This window comes from Cyprinodon variegatus, unplaced genomic scaffold (assembly GCF_000732505.1).
Source record: "Cyprinodon variegatus isolate N-32 unplaced genomic scaffold, C_variegatus-1.0 Scaffold36, whole genome shotgun sequence".
Lineage (NCBI taxonomy): Eukaryota > Metazoa > Chordata > Actinopteri > Cyprinodontiformes > Cyprinodontidae > Cyprinodon > Cyprinodon variegatus.
Genome location: NW_015150489.1, coordinates 1,767,145 through 1,791,036, shown reverse-complemented (window position 1 = coordinate 1,791,036; position 23,892 = coordinate 1,767,145). Strand labels below are relative to the sequence as shown.

At 36.3% G+C, this 23,892-nt stretch overlaps 2 protein-coding genes across 3 annotated transcripts in view; both read left to right on the top strand.

Annotated features, from left to right (window-relative positions):
* LOC107104656 (solute carrier family 22 member 5-like) overlaps positions 1–8,186 on the top strand; it is a 20,113-nt gene extending 11,927 nt beyond the window's left edge. The window contains exons 6-10 of one of the 2 annotated variants that reach the window (XM_015404716.1): positions 2,017–2,114; positions 2,803–3,017; positions 3,187–3,282; positions 4,781–4,916; positions 6,861–8,186. In XM_015404716.1, coding sequence (XP_015260202.1) covers positions 2,017–2,114; positions 2,803–3,017; positions 3,187–3,282; positions 4,781–4,916; positions 6,861–6,990 — 675 coding nt within the window. In that variant the 3' untranslated portion in view covers positions 6,991–8,186. Of the gene's footprint in view, positions 1–2,016; positions 2,115–2,802; positions 3,018–3,099; positions 3,283–4,780; positions 4,917–6,860 lie in introns of both variants that reach the window. The other variant, XM_015404707.1, reaches the window with a different exon arrangement.
* A 4,814-nt stretch (positions 8,187–13,000) lies between these two features.
* LOC107104556 (solute carrier family 22 member 5-like) overlaps positions 13,001–23,892 on the top strand; it is a 17,948-nt gene continuing 7,056 nt past the window's right edge. Inside the window, exons 1-6 of the mRNA XM_015404573.1 lie at positions 13,001–13,432; positions 19,002–19,105; positions 20,087–20,241; positions 20,328–20,499; positions 21,924–22,050; positions 22,947–23,044. Of these exons, the coding sequence (XP_015260059.1) occupies positions 13,001–13,432; positions 19,002–19,105; positions 20,087–20,241; positions 20,328–20,499; positions 21,924–22,050; positions 22,947–23,044 (1,088 nt within the window). The remainder of the gene's footprint in view (positions 13,433–19,001; positions 19,106–20,086; positions 20,242–20,327; positions 20,500–21,923; positions 22,051–22,946; positions 23,045–23,892) is intronic.

Here is a 23,892-nt window from a genome sequence, read left to right as displayed (position 1 = left end):
AGTGGTGAATATTGGAAGTTTAATATAATACAAGAATGTGAATAGCTACGTCTGAAATGAATGAAAATACTTGTTTTAATTGTTATTGAGTCAGATATGTGGCAGGTAGTGTTTGATTTATCTAAAAGTTTTTATAAATGGGTTTGGCTGTAATTTAAGGACAAATTCTAAAATATCTTCAGTGTGGGGACTAGAAATCTGATATGATTTCTATTTTTGAATTGCTATTTTGCACTCTTTGTTTAACTAAGTATTATTTGTTAAATATAAGAGATTTTGCAGATATATTTTTTATACAATAGAATAGAATAGAAAATCCCTATATTGTTCCACAATGGGGAAATTCTGGTGTTGTCAAGCAGAAAAAAAGATTATAGAAAAAATGGTCACACAAATGTAGACCTTAGAAAATATATAAGAGTAATACTATAGTGAAGAGTTAAAAGATAAACAATAAAATACGGTACTGTAAAGTTTTATAACAATATAAAAAACTGTGCACCTGGAGATTAAATAACCAATATACAGCTATGGACATTTTTAAAGTAACGGAGATTTGAAAATAGCAGCAACATCAGAGATGTGCAAAATGACCGCATAAAATTTTTTAACTGACTAAGGTTTATTTTTATTTGTTCAAGCTCCCGGTGGTTGTCACATATATTCCACTCTGGTATTCTCATTAGTGTAGTTTTTGTTCACTTTACAATATCAAAACAATAAAAAAAATTAAAAAGAAACAGTTTTGAAAAGTTTGGTATTTATTCTTTTCCTGCTTTGTGTATCAACTGTCATGGTTGCAAAGCGACAGAGCGTACGGTGGTGAAAGCTTCGAAGGGCCCACTAGACCCAGGTAGACCGGGCGCTTGGAAGACGAAGCCCATGAATTCGAACGCGCCTGTCGTTTGACTGTGGGCTTGAGTATTGATTTTGTTACAGTATAGCCCTATGCTCTGCATTAAACCATAATACTGCAACATGATTGGCTGATTCATTTTGGCTCGGTTTCGAGTCAGTCTCGGCTGAATCAGGAGGGGAACAAGATGGCTTTCCATGTGCTTTCAAATTTGTGGAAACCTTAATTTTATTTTTAAAATAATTCAACCCTCTGTGTGATTGACAAAAAATAATGTAGAGCATAAATGCAAACAGTTGAGCCAACCATCGAATGCAGTTTATGCTGTTTTTTGGGGTATGCTTTTTGCACAGCTTGTGCTTGCAATAAAATTACATTTCCAATATATTGTGCAGCCTTAATGCAGACACACAAAGACACACTCTCGTCTTGCTATATGAAGTGTGGACCATGTGCTGACAATCTGTACTACTGCTTAACCCTAAAAATAAAACTAACCCTCACCAGTACATACCTCACCCTAAGCTTAACCCACCTTAGCCCTAAACCGAACTGTTAGCAAAATAGCTTGTGAGAACCGGCCAAAATGTCCTCACTTTGTACAACTGTTCTCACGTCTAAGGTTAAAAACTTACCCTAAACCTTATCCTAAACCTAACCACTATGGTTTCATACCTAACCCTAATCCTAACCTGAACTCTATTCACACCTTAGTCCTAAACCTGCCACCTTACCTTAAAACAGCATTTGTACTCATGGGGAATAGACATTGGTCCCCACTAGATCAGTCCCCACAATGTTGGAAAAACACGCACACACATACACACACTTGTTATGTGTGTATATGTACACAGTGGGGCAATAATTAGAGCAAGAGTTAAAATTGAATGGTTTTAATTAGTCAAAGCCTAGATTAAAACCCTACGGAGATTCATAAGTAATACGTGAAATAGGATTTTTAACGTTTTCAATTTCGTTTTTTCGCAAGAAAAAAACAAGAATTAGTCTCTAAACTTTACAATGCTGGTTGAAACCACAAGATGACTCAGCATGGATTAGTGAACTCAAAACCCTCCCTTTAATTACTTTACCTCTTGACTGACTTCTCAGCTTGTTAATTAGATGTCTGTTGTTGTTCTTCATGCTCTGCTGCTTCACAGAATGGAGTTAAAACAGAGGACAGGAGGAGCTACAACATCTGTGACCTGATTCGTTCTCCAAACATCCGCTGGATCTCGATCACGCTGTGGGTGATCTGGTGAGTCCCAGTGGGCCTCCACATTCCACCAAGCAACTACAGTTACAAATACACAGGGACAAATTTTTTCACATACAGCACTGTGCTTTGCTGTGTCACCTTTTGTCCATGTGTCATCTAAATTACACTTCATAACATTTCTATAAACATCAAAGATATGTTAAATGGTGTCCAGCAACCGCTCTCATCAAACCAGCTTTATCCTATTGCACAGCATGGATACTCTTTGCGTGTCGAGTGGAGAAAACAGCTGCAGTTTGATATTTGTGAAACATTACAAGCGAATACCATGTTAGACATACCAAGCGTAATGCTGCATTTTTTAACTACATAATTTTCATTTGAAAAAAAGTCTCAATTTGTCTTTCATTCTGACAGTTTAAGGAGAATCTAAAAGTGATTAGCAATAGCAATATATCAGACACTCCAAAACTAAAAACTAAAAAAATAATAAAAACAAACAAAAAAAATGTTATACATAGAAAACATTTAAGAACACTTCAGTTTTTTTAAGCCACTTCAGGTATACTGTAAGAAATAATCTCAACTTTAAATAGTGGAAGGTTTTCTGATGTAGAAAAAAAAGCTTCTCAGAGCCATTGGAACCGTTAAAATAACTGTAAGTTATAACCTGTAAAGTTAAAATAAATAAAAGGTGTTTATTCATGCTTCCCTTTCATGCTCACAGGAACACCCTCGTCATCGGCTACTTTGCTCTTTCCCTGAACACGTCGAACCTCCACGGGAATGTCTACTTCAACTGCTTCCTGTCGGCCCTTGTGGAGATACCAGCCTATGTTCTGTCCTGGGCTATGTTTCACTGGTGTTCTAGACGAATGAGTGTCTTCGCTTCACTCTCTTCAGGGGGATTATTTCTACTCATCATACAGCTCGTACCTGCACGTATGAAACCACTGTCTGCTGAGTTTAATTAGAGATTTTGTCTGATTAATGCTGTTCAAATTAATGTTTTTATTCACTTTAGATTTGGTGTTTCTCTCCATTACATTTGAGATGATGGGGAAGTTTGCTGTAACAACTGCCTTCTCTGTTGCCTACGCCTACACCGCAGAGCTGTACCCAACTGTGCTGAGGAATACAGCTTTTGGCGCCTGCTCCATGGCCTCTAGAATTGGAAGCATTATAGCTCCATTTTTTATTTATTTAAGTAAGTCTTTCATCCTCTGACACATTTAACACAACTCCTCAAGTGGAAAAGTTTTAGTTTCAGCCGCTTTATTTTCGCAAAAAACATTTGACACAATTAATTGGTTTAGCTCATTCAGAAAAGTAGGGGAGCAAAAATAATACATTCCCAAACTCCCTGTCATAGACCTGCATCAAGAAGGTCTTAGAATCGAGTCCTACACTGTTGCTCTTAGTGTGCACCCATGGTTGGTTTCCCTTTACTTGACTGTTAAACTATCCAGGGTGCACATATAAATCATTACAATCTATGCACCAATCTGGATTTCAATTTTTTTTCATTTCATTGTTTATTATTACTTATGTCAATTTCTGTTTTTTTTTACTGGCAGCTGATTTTTCGCTGTCTATAATCACAGGGGTTGTTAACTTTCAAGCACAACTTTGAGTGAGCAGTACCTCAAATAATAATGTTAAATATAGCAACTGTGTCATACTAGTTTTCCACTGTCCCGTTGAACCTTAACAGTGCAAGATATAAAAAGAGCTCTTTGAAATGCAAATTTGTAATCTGGAATCCTATGTTGGAAAACTGAACAGTGGTTGTTGCTCTGTTGTTTTACAGGATAATGATCCAAAGCATTTTCTCAAATCATCCAAACTTATATCCGAACTGATTTGTATCTCAACTGCTGCTCTGATTTCTACACGAATCTTGTGAAATCTTAGAAGACTATACTGTCCTATTGGGGAAATGAGGTTGCAAAAGTATCATTAAGAGTGTTGCAAATAAGTGTTACTTCAGCAGCCAAATTAACTTGACCACATCGAAATTATAAATTAATTTTTGGTTTGTTTCTAAATAAGCCCCACCAGAGGTAGGCTGCATATTTAAAGAGTGGAAGCAGAACATTTCTGGGTTTGAAGACTCAGCTTGTGGTGTTTCTGAAAGGCATTTGCATGTTCTTTCTGTGTTTGTCTGGCCTCTCTCCCATTGTGCCTGCTTGTTAAGGCCAATTGGTCTCTCTAAAATACTTTAGGAGTGATCCTGTGAGCAGGATTGTTTTTCCTGTTAGTCTCTTTGTGGCTCTGTTATGTACCGGTTAACTGTGCACGGTGTCACCCTTAGCTTACCTTGCATGGATAAGTGGATATAGACAATAATAGGTATATTATGGAGTTCATATATGAAAGCTCTGAATACTTTTGCTATTTTAATCATTATTTGTGTAACACAACCTTCTGCTCTTAAAAATCTCCAGTCTTACTTGTTTCAGTCTTCTTGCCTCTGTGATCCGGGAGGAAAGCACACATAACAACTTAGAATAGCCCCTACAAGAAATACACTGAACAACCAGCCACTTTGGGACAAAAATCCTTTGTAATCCACTAAATGGTGTAATCCACTTAAGTCTTTGAATATTTATTTATCTTTTTGTTTCGAGTAGCTGTACGGTCCATTGAATGTAGACAAGCTTGTTTTTCACCATCGTTATTTTTCCTTTAATGTTACAAAACAGGAACCTATTACATCTACCTGCCTTACATCCTAATGGGAAGCCTCACAACTGTGGCAGGGTTGCTGAGTCTCCTGCTGCCAGAGAGCTTTGGAATGCCACTGCCGGAAACTATTAGTCACATGCAACAATTCCCTGGGTAAGACTAAAACTCCTACACCTGCATCTAATAGAAAACCATTATCTGCTTTGTATTTCTACCACCATTTTGCTATTCTGTTTTTTTTAAAGACTGTAAAGTTCACCTGCACTCCTGACTGTTACTGTTGTAACAACTCTTTATATGCATCTTGCACTACTAACTTTGACTGATTATTGATTTGCACTGCCGACTGCTTATATTTGCACTGCCGACTGTTTATTCACAGCACCAATTGTTTACATTTACATCTGCAATAACGTACTTTAACTGTAATATGCAATTACCTTCCACTGCACTTTAATTTAGATAGCTTCTGGCCAAACTTTATTTATTTATTTTATAGTAAAACCAATCTGTATATTATGCTATTGTACATAACTGTAAAAACCTTTTTTTAATAGTAATATCCATCTGTATATTATATTCGGTACATATCCAGCTGTAAATTTGGTTCATAACACTAGTGATCTATATATTATATTCATTATTTATAATAGTATTCATGTCTATACTCATTCAGTAGAAATGCCCATGTCCTGTATTTATGGAACCATTATTTATCCTGCACCTGCTGCTATTGCATTTCTGGTTAGACCTAAACTGCATTTCGTTGCCTTGTACCTGTACATGTGTAATGACAATAAAGTTGAATCTAATCTAATCTAAAATGTATCAAATGTTTTAGAAGCCTCATTTTTGAATCAGATTAAAGAAGCTAAAACAGTTTGCCCTATATTTTTGCGAAAGAAAAAGATTAAAATGATTAAATTCAGTTTTTACAGTAAATGCAAAGCCAATGCACTGTTTTTCTCATCTTTATTCAATGTATCATCTTTTTAATTGTAAACCATAACACTGAGTTTGAGCATGAAGAACTATTTACCTTTTGCTAACTGAGATTGCTAAGATTTTTTGTCCACATAAACAATTAATTTATAGACTGAATGTGCACTCAGAAAAGAAGAAGCTACTTCTTGAAAAAAATAAATTAATTCAGATTACAGGAGGGGTGTTCCGATTAAACTCTTTTCTTTCCGATGCGATACCGATATTGCAGTTTTGAGTATTGACCAATGCCAATATTGACCCAATACGATATCAGCATGAATCATACATGTTTATTTTTCTCATTCAATAGTGTGGAATAATAGAAAATGCTAGATCACATGATATTACTTAAACAGAGAAGAATAGTTAACATCATTTAACAGAACTGACCCATTTATTATTCTCCAAAGAGTTACATAAACCTTAAATAAAAGCAGGTAGGCGTCAAGTATTTCTATAAGCTTTCTAATAATCGAGATTTTAGAGGCAGACTAATCTATTCTGATTTTCATTTTTTGGCTGATATCAGACCGATTTCAGATATCAACAACAGATCAATGCATCCCTTGTTTAAGTACAAGGAGACTAATTCCAATGAAGAAAATATTGAGGTGTTTATAATATAAGATATAATAAGGTTTAACAAGAATCACTACTTTTAGGGAGTAAAAATAATTAGAAGTTTTAAAGCTTGAAAGCACCCACCCAGCAGTAAAGTACATTATTTGGGTGTTTTGTTGCAGTAGTGACTGTTGCACTTTACTGTACATAATATATGGCCTCATATGGAAAGAAGTACAGATGGGGCTTCCAGAATGACCAGTGTCCCTAATCATAATTGACAAATATGAATTAAAGCACAAGGTGGATAAAGGGCAATAAGTCAGTGTTTCCAGGAGTCCACCCCATTGACAATATTTAGGCATAATTGAGGAGGTGTGTGTAAGCAAAGTTACCTTCAAAATTCTTTATAATTTGAGAAATGTGTGGAGACAAATTTAAATTGTTTTAATCATGTGATGCAGTTTATGTCCATTCTACTAGATACTAAAGACATGGAGAAATTTAGCTTTTTTCGCTGTTTGATAACTTTGCATTCATTTATTTCTCCAGGTGTTGTCAGAAGACACCTTACATCCTAACACATACTAAGGAGGAGGGAAAAGCTGTTGAAGTGAGGTCTCTAGTCAGACGGAGCAAATCTGACTTCAAACAAATGAGCGGTGATGAAGCTCATGTATGAGATAATCCCTCTTTGATTTGAAAAATCATACAGGGGTCATACATCCACTGTATGAGTACAAGGGCTTTCTCTTTTCTCCACATACTTTTTCTCCATTAATGTAACGCTGCCATAGTTGATTGCACTGATAGACTCACAATGGTACGGGAACATAAACAAAGGTTAGCATGGAAAGTTTTTCAACTTACCTTAAATTTTTGTTATATAAACCTGTACAACTGTCACACATTTCTTGTCAATATTTTTCTACATTGTTTCTGATTGAATATAGAGTGGGCTAAATAAACCTTTACTTTTTAACACTTCTATTGTAGAAAACGCATTTGTAAAATTGTAATAAAATCTTCTTGTATTCACTTTTAAGGGTTACCATCCCAAACCATGATTAGAAAAAAACAGTCCCAATTTGAGTCAAGTTTACACTTTTTTGTAGTGGTAGGTGTGCTGCATACTGCCCAACCAGGAGGACTATTCTGATAAGGGTCTTTCATAGAATTTATGTTTAGTTCTCAACTTGACCACCTTATGTCCCCCCCCCCCTTTTGGGGATTTTGCATGATTGCATCATATCTTAATGGGAGACGGGATAATTCTCATTATTTTCAATCTCAGTTTGATACCATTCCTTTGTACTCATCTTTTACATTTTATTTTATGTATTGTAGGGATTGTACGAGTAATATAAATTACTATTGTTACACATATAATGAGAAAAAAGCTTTTATTGTAAAATTAATTAATTTCAAACTGATTTTTTTTCGCTAAGCAAAAAAATATTTGAGCAAAGAAACAAAGAAAAAAGATAGATAATTAGCTGGGTACCTTTCTTGTATCAGCTGATGAGAAATATTGCAAAGTAACCACATTACGGTGGAACTGTTATCTGTTTTCTTATATGCATTTGCATCTTCTTGGAACTATTTACAACAAAGGTTATTAGTTAATCTCAAAAGGGTATATCCAAAACTGCATACAACTGTATTTGTGTGTCAAGCTAGAAATTCATTCATCTTTTCCACAAAATTATCTTTAACTTTAACAATTTTGGTGCAAAAAAACATAGTATTAACTTGCTTGATAGTCATACCTGTTATTATATTTTCTTCATTGAACCTTTCCAACAAAACTTATTGGGAGTTGTTCTATTGTTGTTGAATGCAAGCCAGCTCCCTCTTCTAGATCCCTTCATCAGTGGCTTGAACCTCGTTCAACTCTACAGTTAGCTAGTTTCTGTTTACATGCAGAGCCCTGAAGAGAAGTACTTTCAGGAGTATAGTTGAAGTATTTTTAAATGTTAAACACAGAAAGACAATACATTTGGATTAAAATACAAACCAACAGAAACAAACAAAAAAAAACAAAAAAAATCTATATTTAACGGAAGGGTTTTGTTTTTTTTAATGAATACTGATGAAAAAACTATGGTCTATCACACATACTTACATTTTCCAAAAACATTTAAAAGCCTCGTTGTTCAAAACATACTTGATGGCAACATCATCGTGTTGCCTGTATTTTAGCTCCATTTAGTCACTATGAGAATAAAAAGGACTAAATCGTTTAAAACCATCATTTTCTTTAAAGCCCATTATTATAAATAATAGAGACGTTTTATATAAATCACCATCAGGGGGCGATATAGGGAAACGAATGCATGTGTAAGGAGTTATGAAAAGCAGAGTAGTGTCAGCTGCACTATCTGGGGTAAAGCTTAACTGTCTTGTCAAACAAGTACAGGAAATGTACAGCGAATGTTAAGTTCTCAAAGAATGGGATTTTAGAACAGTTGTAATATTACAATATTATTTAGGAAGTTATTAAAATGAAATTAGTTAAATAAATGCTGTTTTTTATTGCATTGTAATAGGCCTACATGTAGAGTGTGATCCACTGAGGGACAAATCTTAAACTGTAACATACTGTAGGTTGTTGTCTTAATTATTAAAAATTATGACGTATTATTAAAGCTAAACTGGACCTCAGCCTTTACATTTGACATAAACCTCATCTAGAACTGAAGAACACTAAAACTATAAGATATTACTGGTAAGGTGGCAACTATCTGCTTGTCTTGCACTTGCACTCCAGCAACAGTTAGAATGGAAGAAAGAGTGACCTCAAGAAGAAAAGTTTGATATTTTGGTAACTCATTAAGGACAATGGGACAAGGGAGAAAGTAAATCACTGAACAAGTTGTTTTTTTGTGTGTTTTTCTTACATGTTATGTTTGTACAGAATTATCCACTTAAATGTGATGTTTTAAATTGAGGTCATGGTGTGTTTTGTCTGTAAGGAAAAAAAAAAAAAAACATCAAAAAAGTTTTCTATGACAATGTTAAAGAAAGTCTCTTCTTGTTTCAAAGGACTTTGAAAAATGTCTCTAAACTTCACCAGGGAATACTAAAAACAGGTATAATCATTTGCCATTTTCAGCCAGCTTTGTAACCCAAACATAAAAAAAAAAATCCCCACAAACAGGCTGTAAGTAGAGACAACTCATCCTAGATTTATCACACAACTGCATCTTGTGTTCATGGACACATCATGTATTTTTTTTTACACAGAACTGCTTCTTGATTTCTGTTTATACTCCGGTTTGCACATGGATTTTATTTCTCAATGTTAATAAGCAATGAACCGTTTAATAAAATCTGATTTCTATCTAACATACTTGCAGCTGGATATTCTCATTTCTATCAGTAAAGGTGTCCTCAGTCTGGCTTTTTTTTTTTTTTTTTGCATTTCTGATCAGCTTAGGTTTAAAGAAAAGATTACATCACATCTATTTTTACATTCCAAGAATTTCTGGAGCAATTTCTGAAGAATTTCTTTCTTTCCTTTAAGTACAAGTGCACTTGCAAAACTTGTTTATTAAGTCATTCATCAAGAACTGGTGCAGTTTTGTCTGAACTACTTGTTTACACCGGTTTGAAGTAGTGCAGGAATAAATAAAGACATAAAAATAGGGAAAAGAAAAGGCAGGTAAAATGTAAGTCAGGCTAAATGACTACTTTAGCTAATGTTATGATTCTCAGAGGAAGCTACATGAGAGGATTTATGGGTAGTATGTCATTACTATACTCTGGAATTCTTAGAAAGAGCAATTACTGGGTTTTTTTTTGTTTCCCAGAACTGCTTTAACATAATATTTATTTGCTTGAGATATACATTAGGGATGAGCTGTTTGATGAAATTCAAATCTAACTACTCCAAGCCATGGGGTTATTTACCCTGTAAACAATAGCTTTAATCATCTTTTGTCAAGAAAGCACAAAAAGGATTTCAGCTTCACCTCTGCATTAGGTAAAGTGCTAGTACACTGAAAAAACTTACTTTAACACAATTGTTTTATATCCTACCCTGCTAACATGAAACAATTGTGTTAAAGTAACTAAATATGATTAAGTAAATGCCAAAAGTGGTTGCATTATTGTTTTCAGTGTAGCAGCCTTAGCACACATTTGAGCTTTTTATTTTTTTTAAGATTACTTCTGTTCACAAAAAACAACATGGATTTTGCAAAGTCCCCAGAGAATGAGGTCATATGTCATGGATGAAAATTAGACTGCTTATAGGCACTGGTGCCTGTTGCATGAGGCATGACACCCTCAGAAAACAGGCGTATTATTTATCAGAAAAACTGACCCTGTTTGACTGATACCTGAACATGGTCTGCATTAGAACCTAATTAAGTTCCCCGAACTACAAAGCAAATTGAAAAGTGTTAAATAATGTGGTGTTAGTAGACTTTGTACAAAGGCAGTGTCAATTTAGCTCTTTATAGAATTATATTATACAAATCTAACTCTGTGGTGTCACGTCAAAAAATAGTGTTACATAATAAATCTGGAGGTGTTGAAATGGAAAAAATAACTCTTTGTCTATCAACTCTGAACACCTAGTGGATTTGACACCAAAAGAGTGCATTCACAGACTCTGCCTCCAATGCTACAGGTACCAAACAAAGCTGAGGAAAACTTTGCTCTCCATTTTGCTCTCATACAGACCTCTTTAACCCAGCCTGGTAAATCATTTCTCTCAGATGGTTTACATTTTTTATTTGCTTTTTAATTCTATGGCGTTTATCAGACATCCCAAGTTCCAAAAACTCATTTCAGAGAGGTGCTTATCCCCCAACCCCCCGCCCCCCCGGGGACAACAGATCCGCACCGTGCCCCATACATACACACTTAAGGCCAGCAACTTTTTAACAACTGTTTATATACTAACAGTAATTTCTTAAACACAAAACAGAACACTATTGGTCTTTTATTTTCAATTTTCAATACTTTCAATCTTGTAGCCTTGAACATCGGTTGTACTTTCTGTCTTTCATGGGACTTCAGCATACAGTGCACCTCACCACGATGTCATCATTCCTCACCATGGCCGGTTCTAGACAGGGCCTAATGGGGGCCAGTGCCCCTGTAGATCATGTTCTGGCCCTGTTATGGCCCCTGTACTGAAGACATGTTACTTAAAAGAAATTATAATGATGATATGCGCTGGAACAGACATGGATACTAATGGGTCCTTTGGCTCTATTTCATTTTTTCTTTAAAAATTCTGTTTTACTAATTATTCAAAAACAATAAAGTGATAGCTTCAGTGGGATTAAGATAGGATCACAGCTTTCATCTGTTAAATGTTTTTTTTCACAACAAATAAAACAAAAATGTTCTAATTTTTACAGATGAATTTAACAGCTTTTTTCTTGAGTTCTAATTCAAATTTTATAGAAAACAGTAGTTTCAACTTAAATTAAGTTGAAAATAATTCCTAAATTCCTAAAATAATTCCTAAATTATAAATGTATATTGACCTTATAAGAAATAGAATTTCTATTGAACCTAAATGAAAATAAATTTCACTTTATGCAGCTCTTTTAATATATGAATCCCTTGCGCTGTTTTTTATCTCACGCTTTTCTGTGCCCCCATGAAAATATGCCGCCCCTCCTGGTAAATTTGGTCTAAATCCGCCACTGTTCCTCACCTTCACTAGATGTGGATATAATTTAGTATATTCTGCTGTAAAATTAGCTATTATATTTATATTTTCGTTTTTTTACTCGAGGATTCAACCTCTGCCGTTTTTCTCAGCTTTGAGTTAACTATAGTGTTGAAAAAAGGGTTTGTAGACAAATATTTTATGTATTTTTTGGCTAAATTCATCAACATCGATACACCTAAAAAAATGATTTGGGAAATGTTATTGTGAACACATGGAGCATCATGAATCCCCAGCTATCAGAAGACTGTCTCCTACACTGTATAAAAATCGATGCAGCAAACGGCGATTTAATTGTAGAAATGAACCTACTCTGCAGTGCATGAAAATATTTTTGGGTTTAAATTTAGTGCTCTTCAGAATTTTGTTGCAAAGCAAAGTATTGAGGTTGAAATTGGCAAAGGTTCCACATTGTTACATGTTTTGAAAAAAATATTTCCCAATTGTGATACTTTTGAAATAAATATTTGCTGAAAAAACATTGCTTATTTATTTATTTTTCCAAAGGGATTTTTATATGTTCAGAAAAGTAAATTTTTTTATATTTATAGAATAACTCCTATGTAGTTAGGAAAACTTTCCACGAGAGTGTCAATATTCCATTTCTAACACCTAGTTGGTGTAATTAAATGTTAAATTATCAACTCCAAAAAGATTTATTATTTAACACTAAATAAGAGTTACAATGCCAACTCTCCAAAAAGAGTCAAATTAACATTTGCTGGTCTGGATCCATATAAACACTTCAAGGGTGTTAAAATCAAATCTGACAGTGTTGATCTGAGCATGTTGGATTTGCTGTGTTGAAAAAAATCATTAATCAATAATATTAGTAAGAAGGAAAAAGAAATAAAGAAATCTGATCTAAATGTTATCTAAGGCAGAAGTCTAGGGAAAAATAACAAAAATCCTATCAGACCAGTTGGATTGGATAAGTTAGGGACTAAAGTTGGAAATAAACCACACCTTCTGATATCCTGTGCTCATTATCAACTTCACCATGCCCGCCGTAGCATCTGATGCCAGCAGAATTGTTGATTATGAGTCTGCAACCTCATTTCTGGGAGAATGGGGACCTTTCCAGCAGCGGGTGTTTTTCCTGCTCTGCCTGAGCTTCATCCCTAACGGACTCACGGCGCTGTCCATGGTGTTTCTGGGGGGCACGCCGGCGCACCGCTGCATGCTGCCAGCGCACCTGAACCTCAGCGCTGCGTGGAGAAACAGCAGCATCCCGCTGGAGGAGGATGCGAGCCGCGGCGGGGATCTGGTGCCCAGCAAATGCTTCAGATACAAACTGGAGCATTTGATGAATTATTCGGAAACAGGTTTGCTACCTGGAGTGGACGTGAACCTTTCTAATGTGCCGAAAGAAGGCTGCTTGGACGGATGGGAGTTTGACCACAGCTTGTATACATCTACTATTGTGACTAAGGTGCGTGGATTATTGAGCTCTCTTGTGTTTTCCTTCCAGACTTTTAACAAAAAAAGAATTCGATAATTACATTAAAACTAAAATATAGAATTCATTTTTGTATGTTTTATAGTAATTTGTTATTATTATTTTTTTGGTAGAAAGCTAGATAAATGGTCAGTAATCCAAAATAAATTAGATCTGCTTAATCCCTTACTCATTAAAGAATTTACGTAAGGCAAATTCACTAACCAGTCATGCTGTGTGATTCAGGAGTCTTTTCACCTGACCTTTAAAAGATTCGCATGTAGGATTAGAACATTTGCAAACTTGTTTGCTTAGGTAGAGCAGATCTTGCGGTTGCAAATTAGAAGACATTTTTCCCCAACTTTTCTTGTGTGTTAATTAAATTGCAGATCGTCCCAAATTGCCAAAATCCTTGTGATCGCAGGGGGAAAAGTGCTAACATCCATAGTTTGCACTTTTTAAGACAATTATGACAGGTGATGGGGAGAGATTATCTGAAATTGTGAAGATATATGGGAGAAAATTATGTCGCAGAGCTGTTTGTGGGGTGGTGATGGACGTTTTCTAGTGGCTGTTAATAACCCGTGTTTTTTTTTTTTTTTTTTTTTTTTTTTATAAACATGCTGCAGAATTTAAGTCCAGGTATTGTTATTATTGCTTTTTTTTTATCCACACATGTAATTGCTAAGCACTCTTGTAGTTTGTGGTGCTTTACCAAGAGATATTATTCTACTATTGTTATTTCTTACACTCCAAATATGTTCACATGTGCACACACTTTCTCTCAGTCCAATGAATTACTTAGAATAATTGCTGTATTTATTATGCATTACATAATTTTTTTTTAAGGAGCAACTTAACTTGTGCAGATGTTGCAACACCAGGGGTATTGCCATTAGGTTTGTTGAGGACTGTTTAATGTCACTAAAAGCTGGGTTAAAGCATGGTCGTAGGTTTGCATATATAGGGACCATAGGGATATGTCCCTACCAAAATTTTGGACCAATCTACTTGTCCCTACCAACAATTACATGTGAATAACATGTTTATAATTTACAATACAGCATTGTTGCAGCAGTAGAGGAGTTCTGGAAGGAGAATATCGACAGACGAAAACATATCTTGTCTAAAATGCAAAGTTTTTCATTTTTTTTACAATGTTGGTATAATTCCTGCTCTAAGTGGGTCGCGCCGTGAGCTAAAGATATTTTTAGCTCTATCTATCTATACTCCAGTTAACATTTAATTGATTACTGAATTTGTTGACATTATTTCAATAATTGATTAATCCAATGAATTGTTTCAGCCCTAAATAAAATACATGAAATGGGTTAAACACAGTAACTACATCTTAGATGTACAACATGTAAGGTGAGGTTATAATATAATATATAATAATAATATATACTGTATTAAATGCTCAGTGCTCAGTGTCAGTTCCTCTTCTATTTTGACAATAATATCCCATTTTCAAAGGGTGTGACTAGCATCCACGTTTAAGTACTTACATGTAAAACATGTAAGTAGCCTACTTAAACGTGGATATTCTAACTTACTTTGGAAGAGATACAAAAAGAGGCTCCAAAAGAAGCCAAAAACATAGAGCAAAACAAAGAACACAGGGGAGGGCTTCGGTATCCTCCTCTTCCCACAGCAACTCAGAGTAAACTGTTAAAAGTTAAGGGTAAACCAAAAAAGTCAAAAAACAATCCACTGGACTTTGTTTCCAGATCAGCTTTGTGCGTGCAAACTATTTTGACACCGTTTAGTATGCAAATTTTCTTGAAGATCAGGCCCTGTGAGTTGTAAAACAAATTAGACAAAGGTTACAACCAGGCCTGCTGACAGGCTTGATTTGGCCCGGGACAAAATCTAAAGAACTGACTAGAGTAACATATTTAATAGTTAACTAAATATTTAAAAACATTTAATTATTTATTAAGGGAAAAAACATGTTTATTTATTTACAGTATTTAACACATCTCAAGTAACATTTCAATGTTTACATTTACATGTAGTGTCCTACGGCTCAGGAACAGAGGACTCAAATGCAAGTCCTGACACAGTGGAGCAAAGTTCAATATTTATTTAATACACTGTGGTCAAACATCAAAAATCCGAAGTAACTAGAAGTAGCAAAAACAGAGGCAGGGAAAGGTCCACAAACAAAATTGCAAAAAAGCTCATTTCAAATCCAAAAGGCTGGAAAGCTTGACTCAAAGGACAAAAATGAACTGGCAAATGGAAGCTGCATGACTGAAAAACAAATAGGGCAACAAACAAAGGAGAATCACAAACTCCAGGTAATTCACATTAAGGTGTGGTAGATCCCGATTGTAGGGAGGAACTCAGGAAGTGAAGTGGCTTAAAATTAGATAGAACATGAATACAAAATAAAACAGGAAGTGAAAACAACTGGTGACACATGTAAACTTAACTAGTCAGGACTGTCCCTGACATTACCCCTCTCACAAAGTCTGGCTCCAGACGGACCAAGAGTGTCTGGTTGCCGGTCAAAAAAGTCCTGAACGAGAGATGGGTCTAGAATGTTACTGGCTAATATGTTCTGTCCTCCGGACCATATCCCTCCCAGTCGACAAGGAACTGACGTCCACGGTCCTGATGGATAACAGCCAGAAGTTTTTTTAACCAAGTACACGGGTTCACCATCAACAATCCGGGGGGCAGGGGGAGCCTTAGTGGCAGGGACCAACTTGCTCTGTTTGGCCGGTTTAATGTGGCTGACATGAAACATGGGATGACATCTCATAGTCCTGGGGAGCTTGAGTCTTACAGCTACAGGGTTAATAACCTTAGGCACAGGAAATGGTCCAATAAATCTTGGAGATAGCTTATGTCAGTCTGTACGAAGGGCAAGATTCTGAGTGAACTACCAGACTCTTTGGCCTACCCGGTAGACAGGTGTGCAGACCAGTTTCTAATTCCTGGTTTAGTCATTCAGATTGCCCATTGGTTTGAGGATGGTAACCTGACAAGAGGGCCTCTTTAAGACACTATGTTAGCAGGAAAACCATAAATCTTGAACACATTAGACATCAAAACCTGAATAGTCTCCTTTGCTGCAGGCAACTTAACAAGAGGAATGAAGTGAGTCATTTTAGAAAATCTGTCATCCACAGTGAGAATGGTGGTGTTACCTTCTAAAACGGTTTCCTGGAAGGCATTATCCAGTAGACCACAGAAACTTAGAAGTAGGATAAGTTAAGGAATGCAGAGGTGCTGCAATAGTGCTGAAACCCCTTATGAACTTCCTATAGAAATTTGCCAACCCCAGTAACCTTTGTACCTCCTTTCTTGAAGCTGGGATTGGGCAATCGGCCTCCACCTTGGCCGATTCTATCTGCATCTCCTCCTGACCCACGATTAAGCCAAGGAAAGACACCTTGGGAACATGGAAGTGACACTTCTCTTCTTTCACATAGAGTTTGTGTTGAAGAAGATGCTGTGGAACCTTGCATAGTGTGGGACTGCTCATCAGAGTACACAAAAACAAATGTGTTGAGCATTTCTTGGAGCACATCATTTATTAGAGCCTGAAAAATAGCTGGGGCATTAGTGAGTCCAAAAGGCATAACAAGATACTCATAATGTCCTCTAGGGGTATTAAAGCAGTCTTCCACTCATCTCCCTCTCTAATTCTAACCAGATGATAAGCAATCTTAAGTCGAACTTCGTAAAAAACTTTGCACCTTGCAAAATTTCAAAAGCAGAAGAGATTAGAGGGAGTACAGGTACCCGTTCTTTTTGGTGAAGTCACCCAGCACCCGCTTGGGATGGAGATGGATAAATGATGCCAGACTGGAGAGCAGAGTCTATGTAATGTTACATGGCCTGCTGTGCTGTTCTGATAGGGACAATGAATGAAGATGTCCCTTGGGGGGTACGTTTCTCTGCAGTAAATTAATGGCACAGTCATATGGCTGACGAGGGGACCATGAATTAGTGAATGACTTGCTGAACACTTCTTTAAGATCATGGCAACAGGTGGGAACCTTGGATAGATCAGGACTACCAGAGTCCATATCCTTTAAGGCAGATGGGGCTAATAAAGTGGAAAAAACATTTTCAGAACCCAACTGGTTCTGGAGACATACACAGCTCCAAGACAAAATAGAACCTGTAGTCCAATCAATATTTGGATTATGCTTAACTAGCCAGGGATGACCTAAGATTACTGTATGCTCAGGGAAGTCTGCTAGAAGAAACTTAATCATCTCAGAATGATGGTCGGGGAATGTAATCTTGACAGGTTGAGTGTGATGAGAGACTGAGCACAAATGATGTTCATCCAGAGCCGTGGCCTGCAGAGGTTCCTCAAGGGGGATACGTTTCAGGGTTAATGTTCTGCAAAGCGAGCATCAATCAGGTTGGTATCAGCACAAGAGTCAATAAGAACATTCTTTTTAGAAGTGGAGAGTAAAATAGTGGGATGTGCATGCGTGGGACTAATAGGAAAGGGGGAACAACTCACCAAGGTTGTTTTCTTTTGAGGGATGCTTCTATTTGTTCGGCAGCTGGAGACTAGATGGCCTGACTGACCATAATACAGGCACAATCCCTCCCTAAAATGGCGCTGACGCTCCTCAGGAGGAAGATGGGCCCCTGAAATATAGAGATCTTTACAGATTTTCATTTATGAAATATGCAGATTTGGCTTACCTGCTCCAGTCACATTTGGGCCCTTTTATTTTACCTGTGTGATTTCTACCTGTGTTATATGTTTAGATTGCACCACAAAATGTTCTGGTCAAAATCTTTCTTCAAAACAAATTCAAAACATCTCAAACTCTTAACAATTCCCATTGGTGTGGTCTTAATCATAACTTCATCTAGCAAAGACAGGGAATAAAACCCTTGACAGAAACTGCTCCATCAGAGTGCTTACAAGTTACAGTATGACTGCCTTCTCAGGCTTTTGCAGGTGAGTGCGATCTAAAGTGAAGCTGTTCATTTGCCTTAGGCGGCTTCTTCAGGTGAGAGCAGCTATACCCTTCATTTTAAATTGACAGACTGCTGCCTGACTGTGTAAGAAGGGGAAGATTCAGGTTCTGTATTTTCCTGTCTCCACCTGCCTCGCAGCCAATATAGCAGCTTGACAAACTTCAGAGGAACTGCATCATCGGGCATAACCAGTTACAAGGAATGGCACATGGAGGTACTTTGCAGTCCTGCAGTGGATAATCGGAAGAAAGTAATAATGGGAAAAGATTTTATGAAATCTTAGAATATAGATCCAATTTCCTTGCAAACATCTTAGAAAAAATATATTTGTTGCAAAAGATGAAGGGGGCTGATTCAGGGCCCCCCTCTACCCTGGGCCCAGGACAACTGGCCCACATCTAACCATACGACCCCCCCACCCTGTCGGCGGGCGTGGTTGCAAGTATTGACACACCTGGAACATAATTTTTGTCATTTAGTGCTGTTGATTCAAAGAAAAAAATAAATTGACTTAAGGACTGACTTAGTGATGTCACTATTTTTTTTATTATGTCTTGACCTCCTACATGATTTTATTTATTTATTTGTTTGCTTTTCACAGTGGAACCTGGTGTGTGATGAAAGCTGGAAGAAGCCATTCAGTTCTTCTATGTATTTCGGTGGTATTCTTGCAGGCTCCTTCATTTCTGGACAACTCTCTGACAGGTTGAAAAATAAACATTTAGTTGGTAACAATAATGGACTGACTTTAACCGTGGCCTACTCTTAAAATTACATGATATATTTTGTTCACATCCAATTAATTCTTGACAACAACTTTAATTTTCATTCAAAGGAGTGTCTGGTTAGGGTTTATATACAGTATATGTAAAACTTCATGGAGTTTAAAAATATGAAAACCAATGTAATGATTACTTCTCTAGGCACATATTTAATTCAAAGATGATTGATTAGATATATTATCAAATTTATAATGGCATTTAATTATATCAATTCATATTGGGTTTAATCCTTAAGTTTCAAAATGTAAAATCAGAGGGTGGAGCTAGCACTAGTCTACTCAAAACAATTGGTCTTATTTGGATTCACTGATCAGGTAAACCAATAAAACTTTCAATTTAGTTTGAGCCACAGAAATTTACTTAATAATCCAATGGTCCCAAAAACCATCACCAAAAATATTAATAATGCTTTGTATTATTATTGTTCTATAAGAATAACATAATAGTGAAGAGTTAAAAGATAAACAATAAATGACTGTACTGTAAAGTGTTTTAGTAATATAAAACTATGCACCTGGAAAATAAGTAACTACAGCTATGGACATTTTTACAGTAATGGATATTTGAAAATAGCAACAACATCAAAGATGTGCAAAATGACAGTAGCATGTTATTTAACTGACTAAAATAGAAAATGTGCAAAGTCAGCATCAATGTAACAACTTATTGAGGTTGTTGGGAACAGTGGTGGTTATAGAGTCTTCCAGCTGCTAGGAGGAAGGATCTGTGATAATGCTCCTTGGTGCATTTAGGGATATTTTCTGAGTGTTCTTTTGTCTTTATAGAATAAAAGTAGCTGTACAGAATTAGTACTTTTTATCTTCATCACACAACAATGCCACTCTATACAGACTATCATTGTTTTACCCACAAGTTAACTGATTCTGCTTCGTATTAATTTCAGATTTGGAAGAAAACCAATAATGTTTGCCACCATAGCACTACAAGTGGTGATCACACTGATCCAGATTTTCTCTTCAAGCTGGATCATGTTTGTTGCCTTATATTTTCTTCTTGGACTGGTGCAAATTTCCAACTATCTGGTTGCATTTGTTCTAGGTACAGTATGTCTTTTCTATTATTTCCAACCTCCATCATCCCAAAATATACATAAATGTAACATGAATTTTACATTTCATATTCAGGATCAGAACTTTTAGGCCCAATGGTCCGAACATTATTTTCCACTGCAGGGGTGTGTTTGTTCTTTGCTTTGGGCTATATGCTTCTACCCCTGCTGGCATTCTTCTTGAGAGACTGGAGGTTGCTTCAGGTCACCTTCATGTTGGCAGGTTGCGTTTGTCTCCCTCTTTTCTGGTAGGTAAATTTGTTTGTCTGAATGTTTTTGTAGGTTGAAAATGTTGTTTGGAGGCTGTAGCTAAGAGGTCTATTAATCAGTTAATGAGTTCGTTTGTAAAAAATATATAAATGTATATTTGTATGTATATTTTTTACTTCTTTATAAAACTTGCCACAACAGCAGCTTGACCCAAAATACTAATACAAAAGTTAGGCCTGCATTTATTTCATAAAGCACAACTTTACTTCACGTGGCGCCTATAAAAGAACATTAGCTACATTTACATGCACAATATTTCCCCAGTCTGATCTAAGCCTTGGTTTATAAGAACATTCTACAGGTACAATCCCTCCCTAAAAGGGCGTTGACGCTCCTCAGGAGGAAGACGGGCCCTTGAAATATAGAGATCTTTCCAGATTTTCATTTATGAAATATGCAGATTTGTCTTTCCATACCTGCTCCAGTCACATTTGATCCCTTTTATTTTACCTGTGTGATTTCTACCAGTGTGATACAGTATGTTTAGATTGCACCACAAAATGTTCTGGTCAAAATCTTTATTCAAAACACATTCAAAACATCTGAAACTCTTAACAATCATCTAGCAAAGACAGGGAACAAAACCATTGACAGAAACTGTTCCATCAGAGTGCTTACAAGTTACTGCTTACATTAGTGCTTACATGACTGCCTTCTCAGGCTTTTGCAGGTGAGTGCGATCTAAAGTGAAGCTGTTCATATGGCTTGAGGCGGCTTCTTCAGATGAGAGCCGCTGTACCCTTCATTTTAAAGTGAAAGGCTGCTGCCTGACTGTGTATGGAGGGGAAGATTCAGGTTCTGTGTTTTCCTGTCTCCAACTGCCACTTGTTTATTGTTAACTAAAAATCTCAGTTTCCATGGACACAAAATAAAACAGCCACATAAGCAGTGAGGCAGATCAAACATGATCGCATACTGTGATTATAATACTTTTATATCATTGCTGATATCTGCGCTCTCTCTATATATATATATTTGTCTGGTTAATTTTTTGTTTGGTCAGGCAAAGATGAGCATTTGGCTCAGCAGGAGAAATAAAATGAAGGAGAAAGGTTCTGTAGGGCTGGTAGCTGCACATCTTAGGACAGAGTTAGCCTATTATAAGATGGTGTCAGACTTGAAAAAGTTAATTTGTAAATGGGGAGGTAGAGATATTTTATGTTGTGTAAGTGATGAATTGCTTACTCTCAGTTTTTGAGGGTTTTAATTTTTTGGGGGGGGGGTTTCAGACTGTTAGGATGAGTGTATGTATATGATTCACTTGTGAGTTTGTATTATAATGAAATATTGGACCAATAAAAGGAGTTCATGGTCTCTCTCTCTCTCTTTCTCTCTCTCTCTCTCTCTCTCTCTTTTTCTCTCTCGCTCTTTCTCTCTCACGCATTGTTTCAAAATGAGACAGGTTCATTTCAGAGTCTCCTCGATGGTTGCTTTCCCAGGGCAAAGTAGAGGAAGCTGAGGCCATAATCAGAAACGCTGCCAAAGTAAACAAGATTGAACCTCCAGCTCTCATCTTTAGCCCACTAATGGTAAGAGCACAAAGGTATTACCAACCATTAGCTGTCTAATAAAATATTAGATACAATAACCAAAGTAAACCAAAAAAAATAAAAATTACTTTAGACCCTTCATAGTCTTGTTATATGAATCAAATTCCCTGTCCTACAGCTGTAATATTTGGATACTGTAACACTTGCTATACATCTTTGTATATGTACTCCATCCCAAGTGAATGTTTCTTCTAGTTACAGGTGTTTACCACAGTATGATAGGGGTGCCTTTATCAGCTGGGGCCAGAGGTTGTAAAGACTTGCTCTAAAAAGAAAGGTTTAGCTAAACCAGGTTATTCTTAGACATTAATCTCTTACAGACTGTTAAAAAGTAACAGCCCTTAATGTACTGCCAAAGATACAGATTTGGGTTGGATCAAAGCCTTATTTGTGTGTGAGAATGGCCCAGTCAAAGCACGCACTAAGACCAGTCGACAATCTGTTGTACTTACCTATTTTATTGTTGGAACATTCTCCACCTAATATGACTCAGCCTCATAATAATTAAAGAATATGTGAAAATTACAGTCTGTAGTTAAAGAATGCCCCCCAACCTAGAATGCAGCACTTTTCTCCTTCTGAGAAACATTGCAAGACCTTCATTAGGGTTACAAAGATCCTGTTCTACATACAGCACCACTATTATCAGTTTAAAGGACGCAAAGGCCTCAAACTATAAATGTAGATTTTAAAAATATGTAATTTTTTCTTCCGGGCAACTTCCTGCTACCATCTAATAAGAGACAAATCTATACTCATTGCAGATGTGCAGTGTGTGCAGGTGGCAACATAGTGGCTTAGCCCTCAAATTAATTATTTAATTTAAGTTCTACTTAAGAAGTGTGTTTTGTTCCTAACGCTCTGCTTTCCCACAGGATGGAAGCAAGAATGAAAAAAAAAAGGCCCACAACATCTGTGACCTTCTTCGTTTTCCAAACATCCGATGGCTCTCTGTCACAATGTGGCTCATCTGGTAAGTCTGCTGATGTTTCTTAGCAGCTATGCACACAAACCCACTGGTTTCTTTGATCACTAAATATAATAATTTTGATCAATAAAATAATAAATAGTATACTATAATGGCCTTAAACAAAAACAAATAAAAAAACTTTCATGTCTTACTGTTACAAACTCATTAAAATGAATACAAATGCATAGGTACCAGTATAGGAGTCAACATCTGTAAAGTAATCTTAACTGAATTTTAGAAAATGAGAAATCTTTGCCTCTCTCAGTAGCTCAACTTGATCAAAAAATGAAAGAATTGCACTCGACTGAGGAGCAGATTCAAAAGAAGAGGCAGCTGGCCAATTATTTATAACTCTAGGGCACTTAAAAATGGAACTGTTCTTAGAGACGTTTAGTAGATGTGTGAATAATACTTACTCCAACTGCTGTATTCTACTTTAAATACGGACTGATTTTATTTTTGTAAATACAGATCAAGCATAATTTTATACCCATTCTACTACAGTTTTCTGTTTTTTTTGCTTAACCAATGTACAGTAAGGGCAGTGCCTTTAATGGCAAGGACTCTTGACACCACACACTTAAAAAGAAAGACAGATGTTCAGTTCTCATTTCTCCCATTACTGTGGTTCTGGTGTAAAGTAATACAAACTCCATACAGCTGTCTATGTTTGAGTCACTCTTTAGATTGCAACTTTGAAAATGATTACAGAAGCGACTTCCAAGACCAATCTGCATATCCTGACTTAGCATGTCAGATCCATCCATCCATCCATCCATCCATCCATCCATCCATCCATCCATCCATCCATCCATCCATCCATCCATCCATCCATCCATCCATCCATCCAT